At 32.0% G+C, this 15271-nt stretch overlaps 1 protein-coding gene across 3 annotated transcripts; it reads left to right on the forward strand.

Annotated features, from left to right (window-relative positions):
* The first annotated feature begins 2967 nt into the window (after positions 1-2967).
* LOC125875640 (mediator of RNA polymerase II transcription subunit 27) lies at positions 2968-8528 on the forward strand. Of its 3 annotated transcripts, none has more exons than XM_049556653.1 (2): positions 2968-3276; positions 6901-8528. In XM_049556653.1, the coding sequence occupies exon 2, from the start codon at positions 6964-6966 to the stop codon at positions 8197-8199; it is 1236 nt and encodes a 411-aa protein (XP_049412610.1). In that variant the 5' UTR covers positions 2968-3276; positions 6901-6963; the 3' UTR covers positions 8200-8528. The 3 variants fall into 3 exon arrangements, with proteins under 3 accessions (XP_049412610.1, XP_049412618.1, XP_049412601.1); XM_049556661.1 differs by having other exon boundaries at positions 3006-3276; positions 6898-8528; XM_049556644.1 differs by having other exon boundaries at positions 3006-3273; positions 6898-8528.
* The last annotated feature ends 6743 nt before the right edge of the window (positions 8529-15271 follow it).

A 15271-nucleotide genomic window follows, 5' to 3' on the forward strand; every position in this document is an offset into this window, starting at 1 on the left:
TTAACTATGTAAATGTAACGACTGGGTTTCGTCGTTATAGAAAAGCCAACGGGGAAAAGTTTTGGGTCGGAAAACTTTTTCGTAGTAACTTGGAATTTTCCAACCTAGTCCAGTTTTGGACGAAATCGGAGTCATTAAAGTCTTCTGGAAGCAATTGGGTTATCTAATTATGAATTTGATCACATTAGTATATAAATAAGGCGTTAAGGAATCCGTACAACTTTACAAAATTGAATTCGGGTGAATAGAATTCCTGAAACCGATCTTGGCATGAACGAGTAATTTATGAGTTCGTTGGTTGAATGTGTGTTGTGAAATGGGATCTTGGAATTATTAAAATAGCTCATTGTTTCGTACAAGCCGCTTTGGCGGGGATTTCTTTTGCCAGGGCGGGGCTGTTGTAGCAGGGTGAGGACTGCTGTCGCGGGCTCGACGCGACTTAAGTTAGAAATAAACCCCAAAACGTCTTTATTATGCACTTTTCGACTTTGAGAGTAAGGAGACGAACCCCAGGCGATTCTTGATAGTTTTCCACCATTTTTAAGGCTAAAGGTAAGGTTTTAACTCCCTGAATCCGTTTTTCGATCCGTAGAATGTAATATAATGGGTAAATATCGATGGGGGAGAGTTTTGATCTGAGAATTATGGTGGGAAAAGCCCTAATTTGGGTAGTGGGATCATGGGTATGATTTAGGGTTGTTAGAATTGTTAGTAATACGGGTAATTAGTGATTGTTTATTGATTCTCGTATTATATTGATTGTTTGTCGACCACGAACAAACAGAATAAATCCGAAAAGGGAAGGATCAGGTTTCTTAAGGGGTTCAAGCTTGTTTCGAGGTAGGTGATGGTTTGATTCTATGATTGTGTGATATATGTTTGTTCTTGCTTCATTATGATACATGTTTGTGTGTGAATATTGCATTATTGATCACACTAATTGAAAATGAGGATATATGAATGATGAATGCCATGAATCATGACTTGATTGAATGATTATGATAATGTATTTTGTGATTGTGGTTATGGCTTGTTGAATGGATTGAGTGTTGCGTTCCGACATATTAATTTGGATCGGTTGCCACATTCTGGCATAATTAAGGGATTGGTTACCACGTTCCGGTATGTTAACAGTTTGGGTTTGGGTTCCATAAGAGGACCAATGATATAATTGTGTATCTTGAGAAATATGAAACTGTTTGTTGTTCGTAAATGGTGATGATATTGTATATGTTCGATATATGCATGTGATTATATTGTTGTAATGACTTATATATATATTGCACTTAGTGGGATAGCCGCGTGATCCTACTAGTACACTGTGGTTGTGTATTGATACTGCACTTGCCTTTTCTTTGATGAGTACATGACATCTTCAGTCGGCTATTGACAGACCTCGCTTAGAAGATCAGTGATCGTTCGAATTCAAGGGTGAGCCAGTTCTTCCAGGCTGCCATGAGTTCTCCTTTCGTCTATGTCCACATTTCGGACTTAGACTTTTCTAGTTAGTTACTAGTTCATTAGTTGGGTTGTAACCCTTCTTGTTAAACTTATGGATCTTGTTAGATGTTTTGGTATATTGACTTTTAGGTTCTAGGTGTATTTTTCCGCATTGTTTAGTTGTTAGATCTTTTGAAAGTTTATGGAAACTTTAGTCTTTAGCTATTTAACTTGCTTCCATAACTTAAATGCTTTAGGTTTTGGATTTAGTTGCTTGGTTTGAGTTGTAGTAGTGGTTCTCCCACCGGAGGGTTAGTGTGGGTGCCAATCATGACGGTCTGGGTCGTGACAGTAAATCTACAGTAAAGACTATATTTAAGAATAATAATTTGTGCATTCAAAACTTAATATGTGAAGGATTCACATTATTAAATTTTATATATGTCTATAGAACCTATTATCACAAAAATTCAGAATAAATAATTGATTTCGAAAAAAACATGATGGTTAAAGCTGAAAAATTCTAGATTGAAACAAATGATTCCTTCTTTTTTTATGAATCTCTACACACTTGTTTTCGATTACTATGGAATAATTCTTTTAATCACAAAATTAATATTTAGTGCTAATGAAACTAAATGCTTTTTTCATACTTTCTAAAATAATATTCACAGTATATCTCATTTAATGAAGCACTAAAAGATTGTAAGAAGTTTACGTTTTTATTAACATTATTAATATTAAATTGTTAATAGATCGTTGATGAAACATCGAAATTCCTCCCAGAAACTTATGTTTCCATCTTTTTTCTAATGCATTTTCCTCTTTGATTGTCCACAATTTTACTTTCTTGTTTTAGTTGTTTCCCAATTATTTTGACATAGATACTATACTTTTCACATGTGCATTGAGTTGTTAGTTTTGGATTTTAGCTTCTATTTTGAAACTTCAACTATTTTTCAATAATTATCATATTTTATTCAGTTAACTGAATAATTTTTTGAAGAAAAATAAGTGGTGTGTGACATGGATGCGAATCCGCATGTCAGATTCTTCATAATTTAATTTTTAAGATTATGAGAAATAAATCTAGATATAGATACAAATATGAAAATTCGACAAAAAAAACATTAAGAACTTAAAAATATAGCTTTAAATATATATATAAATATGAGACATTTGTGGAAAACTAGATTAGATGCATCAAACATAGTATTTGGATCAATGGTATAATATTATTTGTTATTTGAATAAATATTGTATCTATTTTGACATTAATTATTATTTTACATATTTTTTATTTTTATATATAATTTTTAATGTACCTTTCAAATTTCTAAGAGACCTGGTCTAATTTTAATTTAATTAATAAACTAATTTAAATAGAAAATTTTCATTTAAATAATACTCTAATTTCGATTTTTGGTAAAAAAGACTCCAAGCCCAGTCCAAATATGGTCAATTTACTTTGGCCCAACATTCAAAACCAAATCCGGCCCAAAACCATGACTGACCCGCCCCATACTATTTCTCCAGACCCCCACCCGACCCTCTTCTCCATTCAGACCTAGAATGCAGGAGCCCTAAAAGACGAAGAACCCTAGTTCGGCGCGGCATCTCTTCTCTCTCGCGAATTCATACACTAAGGCGTGATTAGCACGATTTCTTGTACGACTCAAAGATTTTAGAAACTCTTCGATGGTATTATGTTCTAATTTACCAGAAACCGTGCCTCACTGCGAGTCTGCGACCAGCGACATTGCCTGACTTTCACGATTTCTATTGACGGCTTTGCAATATCTCAGTATATCAGTCTTATCTTCCAAGTTTCAAGTGGTAAGTTTTAATTTTCTGAATTTTAGTGCGACGATTTATGAGTTCCATAAAAATATAGTGAATTCTATTCATCTAGCGGAGTGACTTGTATTGTTAGCTTCACTGCCTGAGCCATGATATGCATATTTTGTTAGATCGTTTCTCTGCAGAAGTTGATATGCATCCCGCAGTTAATAGATCTTTGGCGTAACTTTCACTTTTCAATGGTGGCAGTGATACACAATGATATAGGATGAATTTTAGTTTAGGAAGTGTTATATTAGAATCACAGTAGAACTATCAAGTCAAAATTTGCTCCATTAGACTTTATTTTTTTGGTTATTTGATCATGGCTCACAGAAATGCTTAAAGCCTTGCAAGTTCTTGAGCATTAGTGACGAATTGCTTAAGCATTTAATAACTCATTTGTTTCCTCCTGCTGACATAACAAGTATCCGAGGTGATTCATTGTCCCCTTCTTGCTGCTTAGATTGATTAAGAAGGTTATGTGGCCATACACATTTTTTATCTTGAACGGCTAATTGTTAGATAAGCTGATAACTGGTGGCCTCCTCCTACTTTGAACAGCTCAGTTTACCCCCAAAAAATAATGCATTGCATGGGAATCAACCTCTTCAGGCTGCCCACTCTAGTGATAGACATCAATTGGTCTGATCTCAAAGTGCATTGGAGCAAGCGCCTCTATACAATTGTATAGCCATTTTTGGTTTCTATTTCTGCGATTAAGTTATGTCCTTTGTGTGGATCAGAAAGTTTGATGGATTTTTATTTTCTTTGAATATTGGACACCAAGAAGACATGCAAACAACAACCTATTAGTTTGTTTCTCCTTGGTATCCTACAAGTTGTGGCATTCAAAGTCCCCTACTTTCTCCTTTCATGAGAATGTAGGCTACGATAACCCTACATCTCTATTCAGTTATCTTTACAGAAGCTACTAATCTATGATAAACTAAACTTGTTGCCTATATTTTGCTAGTTACCCCAAGAGTTATGTCCTTCATGTGGCTCAGAGAAGTTTGATTGCCTTTTATTTTCTTTGAACATTGGACACCAAGAAGACATGCAGACAACAACCTATTAGTTTGTTTCTCCTTGTATCCTACAAGTTGTGGCGATTCAAAGTCCCCTACTTTCTCATTCTCATGAGAATGTAGGCTACGATAACCCTACATCTCTATTCAGATATCTGTGTGGAAGGTACTAATCTATGATATAGTGAACTTCTTGCCTCTCTTTTTGCCTCTTTAAGAGATACACCCTTCATGTGGTTCAGGGAAGTTTGATTGCCTTTTATTTTCTTTAAACGCTGGACAGAAAGAAGACATGCAAACAGCAACCTATTAGTTTGTTTCTCCTTGGTATCCTATATGTTGTGGCGATTCTAAGTCCCCTACTTTCTCCTTCTCATGAGAATGTAGGCTACGATAACCCTACATCCTTATTCAGTTATCTTTTCGGAACCTACTAATCTATGATATGTAAAACTGGCTGCCTTTTCTTTTGCCGTCTACCCCAAGAGTTCCTTCATCTGGTTGACAAAAGCTTGATGTCTTTTTAGTTTGTTTAAGTGTCAGACACCAAGAAGACTTGCAACCAATAAACGATTAGTTTGTTTCTCCATGGTATCCTACATATTCTAATGATTCATAGTCCCTTACTTTTTGTCCGGAAGCTCTAAGCTCTGATCATTTATGCTTTTGGCCTCAAACCCGAGAAACCATTACACATTATCTCATCCCTTTCCTTCTATATAGCTAACAATTAGCATTCACTGGTTGGAAAGAGAATGAGGGATTTGCTGATTGGGAGCTGTATTGTTGGAAGGTATGAAGTTTTGATAGACTAAAAGATAGAACCACAGTTGTATCAGATGGGAAGAGATGTTTCTATAGCAGGAATTGGAAGTATTTTTTTGTAGAGTAATTGTCCGGAAAGTGTGTCCATTAGAAAGGCTTGTGCATTTCTTTGTTATGTTGGAAATGATACTTTGAGTATGTTTTCTATTGTGATGCTTTCTAGTCTTCTGTGAATACCTCTCTCTTCTACTTTTCGTTATAGTTGTTTCATCCTCCCAGAAACTTGGGTTTCTATCTCTTCTAATGCATTTTCCTCTTTGGTTGTCTACAATCCACTTTCTGTTTTAGTTGTTTCACAACTATTTTGACATGAATACTATAGTTTTCCAGATGTGCACTGGGTTGTTGGTTTTGGGCTTTTGGCTTCCATTTTGGGACTTTAACTATTTTCAAATAATTACCATGTTTTATTTGGTCAACTGAATAGTTTCCTGGTTTATCATTAAACATAGGAGAACTGTCTTAAAAAAGTTGTAATCTTTCCAATCTACATAATCGAAGACACCTCAGCTTTTATTTTTGCGCTGCAGTTTTCCAACTTTTGAAGATAATCTTCCACAAAGAGCAGTAGGATGGGGTGAAAAGGCTTGATAAAAAAAGGATGGAGTGAAAAGGATAATTGTATATGGCACGTTCTCTTCCCTTCATGGAAGAAGTTGGCTGTATAAGTTCTATAAAACGGCAAAATATATTTATCAATCTACTGAAGTAGAAGCTAGATAATTTTTGTCTTAACATAAAAGACTTTCCTGATTATGAAAGCATTGGAACTTCTAAATCATTATTTCCATCCCCCATCCCTACCTTTTTTGACAGAAGAGGGAAATCCATTACCTGTCACTTAAACAATATATGCACTTCACAGACTTTGCTGTGATTGCATGTCAAGATGGATAGATCACATCAAAACCCCTATAGTCTGGAAAAAAATGATGACAGAAAATATTGAGTGATTGTTTGTTATATCCCATTCTCCTACAATGTTTGTGTGATGAATATTTTCCTTCTTCAAAGTAGAAAAGGAGGCTACAATCACACGTACATCCTCTTTGCCTGTTGCTGTATAATTTTGTGAAATATGGAATAGCTGTAGAGACTCTTCTCTTTTCCAATTTGTGGGTCTTTTGTTCATACAGTACAATTGGACAAAAAGGAATGCAAAATCTACCAAGTGATTGTTTGCTGTATCCTGTTGTCCTACAGCATATGAGTGATGAACAGTCTCCTTCTTTAGAGTGGAAAAGGAGGCTACAATTACTCGGACAACCTATTTACATGTTGCTATAATTATCTATATGCAATAGCTGTAAAAATCCTTTGCCTCCCCATTCTGGGGGTATATTGTCTGTGCCGTACAATTGGACAAAAAAGATTACAGAAAATACGGAGTGATTGTTTGCTGTATCCAGTTGTCCTATAAAGTTGAGTGATGAACAGTCTCCTCCTTCAAAGTGGAAAAGGAGGCTACAATCATTCGCACATCCTCTTAGCTTGAGGCTCTGGCTCATTTTTGTTTTCCTTCACTACTTTATGTACTTGTTCCTTGTTTTATGGGGTTCTTGGTAGGAATTTTAGTTCTGAAGCACGATATCAGACATTACTTGCATGTTTGAAGCTAGGTGATGTCAAAATGAGTTTGTTGAGATGACCATTGAGACTTCGGAATTATGATATGATGAATTGTAGTTTTTGAACTGTTTTTTATGGTTACCGGTTAAGGTCGACTCTCACTCAGTTCTCCTTTTTTTTCCAAAAACGAAAGCAGAACACCTCATCCACGGAGCATAATCGCCAACAATAAAACCTCCTAAGGTTCAGACTTGCATAAATGCAGCAATCAACACTACCAACACACACGGCGGCGGTACAAGGAGCTGCAGCTGCAGAGTCCAATGAGGTGAGTGGAGATGCGCCGCCAAAGCAGGTGGCAATGGCACTGGAGCGGCTGGGGCAGGCGAGTCGACTCATAGCTGATATTAGAATTGGCGCAGATCGGCTGTTGGAAGCCCTATTCGTGTCGGCTCAGCGGCAACACTCTTCGAAACCTTTGCATCTTATCCACAAAGAAGAAGCTTCCATGAGACAACACCTTCAAGACCTTCGCTCTGTTGGAAGACAGTTAGAAGATTCTGGTGTTCTCAATGATTCCCTCCGATCACGAAGTAATTCATGGGGCCTCCACATGCCTTTGGTTTGTCCGGATGGTGCTGTTGTTGCATATGCATGGAAGAGACAACTTGCTGGTCAGGCTGGTGCATCTGCAGTTGATAGGACCAGGTTAGCTCTCAAGGCCTTTAATGGTCAGAAAAGACGATTTTTCCCCCACCTTGATACCAATTGTGGTGGGGAGGGTGTGACAAAGAAACATCGTGGTCCTCCATCAAGTGATCAAGAAGAAACTTGTGAACTGAAAACAGCGTCTGAAGTTTTGACACATCTGAAAAAGGAGGTCCCAAATGTAATAACTTTCTCTTACCAGCGTTTGGATTGGTTGATGCGAGCTACCTCATTGCCCTCTTTGACCAGTGAAAATTCTATTGAATTATCGAAAGAGAATACTTTTCAAAGCACGAGAACATTAAGACAAGGATCATCTGATGATGATGTTTCAGACAAGGTTGCTATAATTGAATTGTTGATTCCTTCTGTTTTTAGAGCCATAGTATCAGTTTCCCCTGCTGGTTCCTTGGATCCTGATGCTGTAGCATTCTTCTCGCCAGACGAGGGTGGTAGCTACGTACATGCAAGGGGATTTTCAGTTCATCATGTATTTAGGCACATGACAGAGCATGCAAATATGGCTTTACAGCATTTCACAGGTGTGGGTACCGATACAGCCTTGCTTTCTTTGCTGTTGTGGGTTTGCAGCTACCAGACTTTGCTCTCGAAAGCTTGCAGCAAGTGTAGCCGTCTACTATCAATGGACAAAGAGTCTGCTGTGCTACTGCCTCCTGTTTATCGCCCTTACCGAAATTTTTCTGCTGGAAAATTCTTGTCAAAAGAGGACCAAAGTGTGGATTCTAGTCAGTGTTTTCACATCGACTGCTTTTCTGAGGAAGCATAGAAAATCAGCTTTCTGACACCATTGTACAAAGAAATTCCGAATCTATAAATAGGCTTTCAACATTTTGGACCTCTTTCCCATCCAGGTTTTGTACTTCCGTTTTTCTTGCATTTAAACTAGTTTCGCTTGATCTTGAAGATACTAAGAAATGTGAAATTTATACTCTGTTCAACAAAAAATAGGAAAAAGGTACCTCATCCACTTTGGTTATTATAATAGTGTATAGTAAGTATGTAGGCTGAGGATAACCAAGTTTCTTTGGATTGTATTTGTAACACCAAACTTTTGATTACTTACGTTGAAGTTTCTTTTTGAGGTATTTAAATCATTGACAAACCTATACTAGTTAATTTTTCGAAAGTCACTAAGGTTAGTTAGCAGAAAGTCATTTATTTCCAAAAGAAGAAAGATCATTTTTTCTGGTTATAATTAATTTATTCATGAAATCTAAGACTTGTTTTTAGCATTTCTAGATTGGTCTAATAATAAATGGGATTTAAAATAAGGAAAATTTGAATAACAATTAACAAGTCTTATTTTCCTCTGTTTGATGGACTTTTACATCTTGTTCAATAATTCTTCAAGATTTATTTATAAAGAGAGAAAAAGAATTAACAGACTTGCCAAACATAAAATCAAATTGGTTCTTTATATGCCATACTCTCTGCATTCCAATTTTCATCATAAACATAATTGATGCACACAAATTACTGTGGGTATCTTACGTAAATGTACTGCACATCAATTTCTTTTTACAGTTAAATGGCCATATGTTATATATCTATATCATATACTATAACACACAAAAACCAAATAGAGACAAAATAACTATTAATTCGAATATCAATTTAATGGATAACAAATTTATCGAAGGAAATATAAAAAAATCAAATTTTAAAAATTGGAAAGAACAAAAAAAAATAAAAAGGAATGGAGACCAAAAAATAACTCCTTCGGTCATGTTTTAACCCAAAAGCACTCAAACTTCGCCTAAATATCATCAAATTATTTCTTATCAGAAAAAAAAAGTATTTCAACGTTGCGTAACAACAATTCTATAATAATTTTATTTAGAACCTTATTAGGAAATGACGCAATAAATAATTAGACGATGAGGTGTCCGGTTCTTCAAAATTCCACTGTTCCACCACGTGTCCTTTGAGTCAAAACTCAAAACAGTGAGAGCCACCTGCTATCACGTGACTCCCGCTGTTACCTAGGACCACGACAAAGCAGCGTCAACAAACGAAGAATACGCCGTTAAATACTTTTTTTTTGTATCCAATTTTCAAATTGAAGTTCAACTATTTTAAATTTGACTTGATAGGGCTCCATTCGAGGAAGGTAACTTTCCACCAAAAGCTCAAACCCGAACATTCTAATTAAAGAGAAACAACTCATCCATTGCACCACGTCCAACAGTGTTAAATCCCTCTCACCAAGAAAAATTTATGGTGGTTGAGGGATAAGTATGAGGTGGCAAACAAGAGCTGTGTGAGACTCCTTTCATAATTTGACAAATGAATTCTTGGGTCCCATTTTCAGAAAAAATGGGCCAAAGTTCTTTCTCTCTTACTTTTTAACTTTTTCGTATTATTCAACTTTTTGACTTCTTGTTTTTTTACCATTATTTCAAATTTTGCTATTTTTCTTATCTTCAAATAATTTGAAAGTATGAAATTTAGCCAAACTCATCATACGCCTAGCATTTAGTATTATTTTCCTATACTATATTAATTATCTAAATTACTAAAAATAATTATTAAAATTATTTATCAATTAACAAAAAGTAAACTATAATTTTTTTTATTTTCATTACCTTAACCATTAATTCTTTTTGAAAGTATAAATAAAATTTTTAAAATTGCAAAAATAAAATAATATATAAAGGTAAATTAATAAATTATCATTTTTATTAATAATTTCTTAAAGAATGTATTAAAAAGTAAAATAACTATTACGAAAAATAAAGGGCGTATAAATTTTTTTTTTTTCTTCTCAATAATTTCATATTTTTTTAATTTCGTAAACATTAAATGTATCAAATACTCTCTAACAAGAAAATATAACATAAAGACCATTAGTAATCTTGATGAATACTTACATAAGTTTTGTTACTATTTTCATGTAACCCAAAATCGAAAATCATCCATAAACTCCTACATACATACATACTCTCTCAATTATATGATAATATATTTATTCTTGAAATTCAAGCTATTTGAAATTTAATTATTTTTAAAATTATTATTTTAACATGATAAGAATTGCAATTTATAGTGTTTGTTCAAAAATATAACCTTCTCACTATGTTGCAATTCAACCAAAAAAATATTATTAGTTGCAATTCCTATCATAATAAAGAAATATTTTATAGTTTGAATTTCAAGAGCAAAAAATAATAAATTAATAGAGAGAGTAAAATGAAAAAAAATTAAGTAATTATATTTTGATTTTGTTGATTTACAAGTAATTTTAAATAACTATTTATATTTGTCCTTGAAATAATACAATTGATTTTGTATGACATTAAGAACACAAATCTTAATTTAGCTTTTTTAAAATACGTAATTATTTGACTTTAAATCTACATTAATATTAATATATTTATTTATATTTGATTTTTAACAAATGAATATTATGAATTATCAAAATAATAAAAAAATGAATTACTAATTTTAGGACATTTTGAAGAATTGGAGAAATAATGCGAAAAATAGATAATGAAATATTAATTTTAGGATATTATTATTTTTATTGTGTAATGAAATATATTTAAATTTTAAAAAAATTACAAAGTACTCCGTACTCTACATGGATGGGTAAATAAAAGGAGAAGTGGGAAAAGAAATGAAAAAAAAAAGTTATAATGAAATGAGACCCATAAATTTTTATCTATTAAAATAATCCCTCATACAACCATGTAACCATAAATTTTTTCCTCTCACCAACACCAATAACTGTTGTTTTTTCCTGAAAGAACCACGCGTCAAAGCATCAAATAGTGGCCCCCACAAAGCAAGCTCAGCACATTATGGGCCTGACACGTTGAAAGGTAGACTCCAAAAGTCCTTTAATTAATTAACAATGGTTTCTGATTAATCATGATTACGATATTACTGTCTTCACTAATTTACCCTCGTGATGTGGCTTAATTACGAGATTGACCTTACCTTTTTTTTTTTTTTTTGGGAAACTAAAGGTGAACCTAGGGGTGAGTTTTGGTGAGTGATGAATTTTTGTGTAGATAAGTAATCTCATTTTCTATTTCAACATCACTCACTAAAGGATTCATCATTTGCCTAAAATCTAAAAGTTCTAGAGAAGCTTACCATGAAGTTTTATGGTTAAGCGTTTGTTTGAATCGATTTATTCGAGATGATTTTAAGTTAAAATAATTTTTATAGTATTTAATTAAGATCAAAAGTGTTTTTGAAGTTTAAATAATAATAATAAGTAATAAAATTATAATTTATGGCTTATCTCATAAGTCATGAGTTATAAGCTCATTCAAACATGTTCTAAGACGAGGAGTATATTCAATATGGAGAATTTTTTTTACTTAAGAGAATACTTTCCAATTTTTTCGTTTTTAGTTGGTGCAATATTTTTTTCACGAATATAATTTTTTTTAAATAAAGAAAATGACTTTATTTTTTTTATCTACGTATCGAATAAAAAAAGTTTGGAACCTATTTTTTTTTTTTTTTTTGAAAAAAAAGCATTTTCCATCAAAAAAAAATTCTTTCGTACGAAACACACCCCAAGACTAAAGGTGTACAAGTAACTAATAAATATTGTTTCTGTCACTTTAGGATTTAGTATATAGATAGCTTGTTCTTTTAGTGTCTCAATTTTATTTTTGCTTATATAATTTAATAATTGTTGGCTAGAGACTCACCCATGTATCATATTTCTAGTTGACATGCAAAGTTGAGTTTCTTTTTTCCTCCATTATATATAATTATTACTTGATTGACTGAACAATGACTAGATGTTCACATTCATGAATAATTTCGTTTGAACTTGAATTTGAATTAAGATATTATCATAACTCAAATAATAAAGTGTATGCAGATTTTATCATTATCTTAAAAATTAATTTAGAAATATTGTTTTCGATAGACAATCAACTCAAGGAACACGAGATACAAAACGAATTAAGAACATAATAGTACTAAAAATTAAAGGATTATTGTTTGAACATTTTTTAAAAAATAATAATTTTTGAAGAAATAATTGTTGGAAATTATTTTAAAACCTAAATACATGCTATGAAAGTGATAGTGCGTTTGAGGGAAAATGCACTTTTGAATAAAGTGTAGCAAAGTATATTAGATAGATGGGTAAATATAAAAAACATTATGTATATTGGATTTTTGAAACTTTTTGACATAAATAAAGTCCACACATACATTTTTATTGTGATTTGTAGTCATCTAATTCTCTCTTATTTTATCCTTATAGTTTTATGATAATAACTTTGGTGGAGAAATAAAATTTTATTGGAGGACGGCTAATGGATAATATATAGTGGAAAACAATTGTTATCTAAATAATTCAGATTAAAGTTTAACTTCCAAATTAAACAATAAAGTGTTCTATGAATATAGTGGGATCTAAGGGAGCATGTGATTTGCTCTTTTAATTTTATAACATGTAGCAAAGGTCAACGTGCACTTTTTGAAAAGAATAAAAAGGGTGCCAAATAGATAGAGATGACACTACAAAAATATATTGGATAATTTTGAATTTTTTGGCATTAAATAAAGATTCAACACTTGCTAGTAATCAGTAATTAACGATAATTATGATAAGAAGTATAAAATTTTGCATATTTAAATGAAAATATCAAATTTGAATCTTAAATATATATAAAAAAATCATGTAAGAATATTTTTTGAATGATTTTTTATACAACACATGAATATAGAATCAAATTTAATTTAAGTTTCTATATAAATATTACATTTGGAGTGAAACCTAAAAGGAATGCTTCTTGATCGTTACCTCTTTTTGTTTAAATAATAAAAATTAGAGTTAAGTATTTTTTTTCTCTTAACAAAATGAAGAATCGAATCCTCACAAGTCACAACAAAGTAATAATTACCTATTTATTCTTTTCTCCTAATTGTTTTACACTACATCAAAAATAATCTTTAACAACAATTAATTAAGAGCAACTTTCACATATAGCAAACATAAAAATCATATTTATATGTTATAGTTATAGTTTGCATAATTGCGCTCCATAACAAACTTTATGTTTGCTATGACTATTAATATATATATTTCGCTATACATATACAAAAGAAGCAATTGTATAATTTGTTTCGGTATACATATATAAAAAAATCATTTGTATAATATGTGTTTGTCAAAACAAGAGAGACGAAAGAAAATTGAGAAGGGAAAGATTTGTATTTGTATAATCATAAGTGTATAAGACGAAACTATATGTATTTGTATTTGTATATACAATTTTCTCTCACTTTATACAAACATAAACACAATTTATACATTTGTCTTTGTATAAAGTGAGAGAGGCGAGTGAGAGTGGCGAGCGAGATCTGGGAGAGGGGAGAGAGGCCGGGGAACGAAAAGATATGTATATATACAATTTTTCTTTTGCTTTATACAAACACAAATGCATTTTATACATCTGTGTTTGTATAAAGTGAGAGAGTCGAGGAGAGACTGCCCAGCGAAAAACGAGAGTGACAAGCGAGAAATTCAGGGAGAGAGGTGAAATGACAACAGTTTGCTACGGGTTACAATTAAATCAAACTGTGATTATAACATTTTATTTGAATTAATAGTTTGTTATTTTATATAATTTTCCCATTAATTAATGACAATAGCTTAATTGCTACTAAAAATATATTTTTAGCGACAATTAACACTCTTATAAATGTCTCCAAAACCTTTAGCGACATTGGATCCAACAACAATTAGCTAATGCCAGTAAAAGGTTTAGCCCTCATTGTGATTGTATATATTATTACCGCTAAATGGTGTTTTTATTGTAGTGTTATGACTGTCATTCTAATTAGGGAAAATGGTCTGAAAAATACAACAACTTTGGCCGAAATTGTAGTTACGATATCAAACTTTATGGAGGACCTTTTACCCTGCACTATTTAATAGTGTATTTTAAACGTATATATGTGCCCCGTGGACACATTACTATTTATACTGATGCAATATTTACGATGTCCACGTGAACACATATATACCTTTGAAATACACTTTTAAATAGTGCAGGGGGTAAAAAGTCCTTTTCAAAGTTCGGTATTGTTACAACAATTTTGATCAAATTTCAGATATATTTCAAACCTTTTTTTCTTTTAATTTTTAGTGGACAATTTTTATATTGGAGGGCGGCAAATGGATAATACAAGTTAAAACAAAAATGGTAAAAAGGAAGAGTTCTCTTTTAATCAATTTTTTTCTTATCTCGTCATGGATTCGTAATATTTATTTGATATTAAATTTAAAAAGTACATAGATTCTGTTTTGAGTTATTTGTTTTATGGAAAGTATGATTCTATTGGTTTGTTTATATAATTATTCTTAAGTGGATTTGACTTTTTCAAGAACTAAAAAATGGTTCGAAATAATATTAATTTAGATTAGCAAGATAAGTAATGCACTCAAAAGTCATTAACACGTCCCGTTGACAATTTCATTTAGGGAAGTATCATATATGAAACAAAAAAAGAGATAAGGATGTAATGGAATCTCCTTATTTTTTTTATTTAAATGATTTTAAAATTGTAAAAATAAATAAATATTTAAGTGTTAACAAAATATATATAAAATCTTTTTCGATGAAAAACACCAAATATTAATAGAAGTTATTGCATAAGGAAAATAGTTTGAAAAATATTCTAATTTTTGTTGAAATTGTTATTACGATACCAAACTTTGGAAAGGACCTTTTACACACATGTACTATTTAATAGTGTATTTTAAATGTATCTATGTGCCTACGTGAGCATCATAAACATTACATCATTTTAAATAGTAATGTGTCTACGTGAACATATACCTTTAAAATACACTATTAAAT

The sequence above is a fragment of the Solanum stenotomum genome, chromosome 1, assembly GCF_019186545.1.
Source record: "Solanum stenotomum isolate F172 chromosome 1, ASM1918654v1, whole genome shotgun sequence".
Classification (NCBI taxonomy): Eukaryota; Viridiplantae; Streptophyta; class Magnoliopsida; order Solanales; family Solanaceae; genus Solanum; species Solanum stenotomum.

Coding starts and splice junctions, on each gene's coding strand:
- LOC125875640 (XM_049556653.1), top strand. CDS start 6,964: ATGCAGCAATCAACACTACCAACACACACGGCGGCGGTACAAGGAGCT.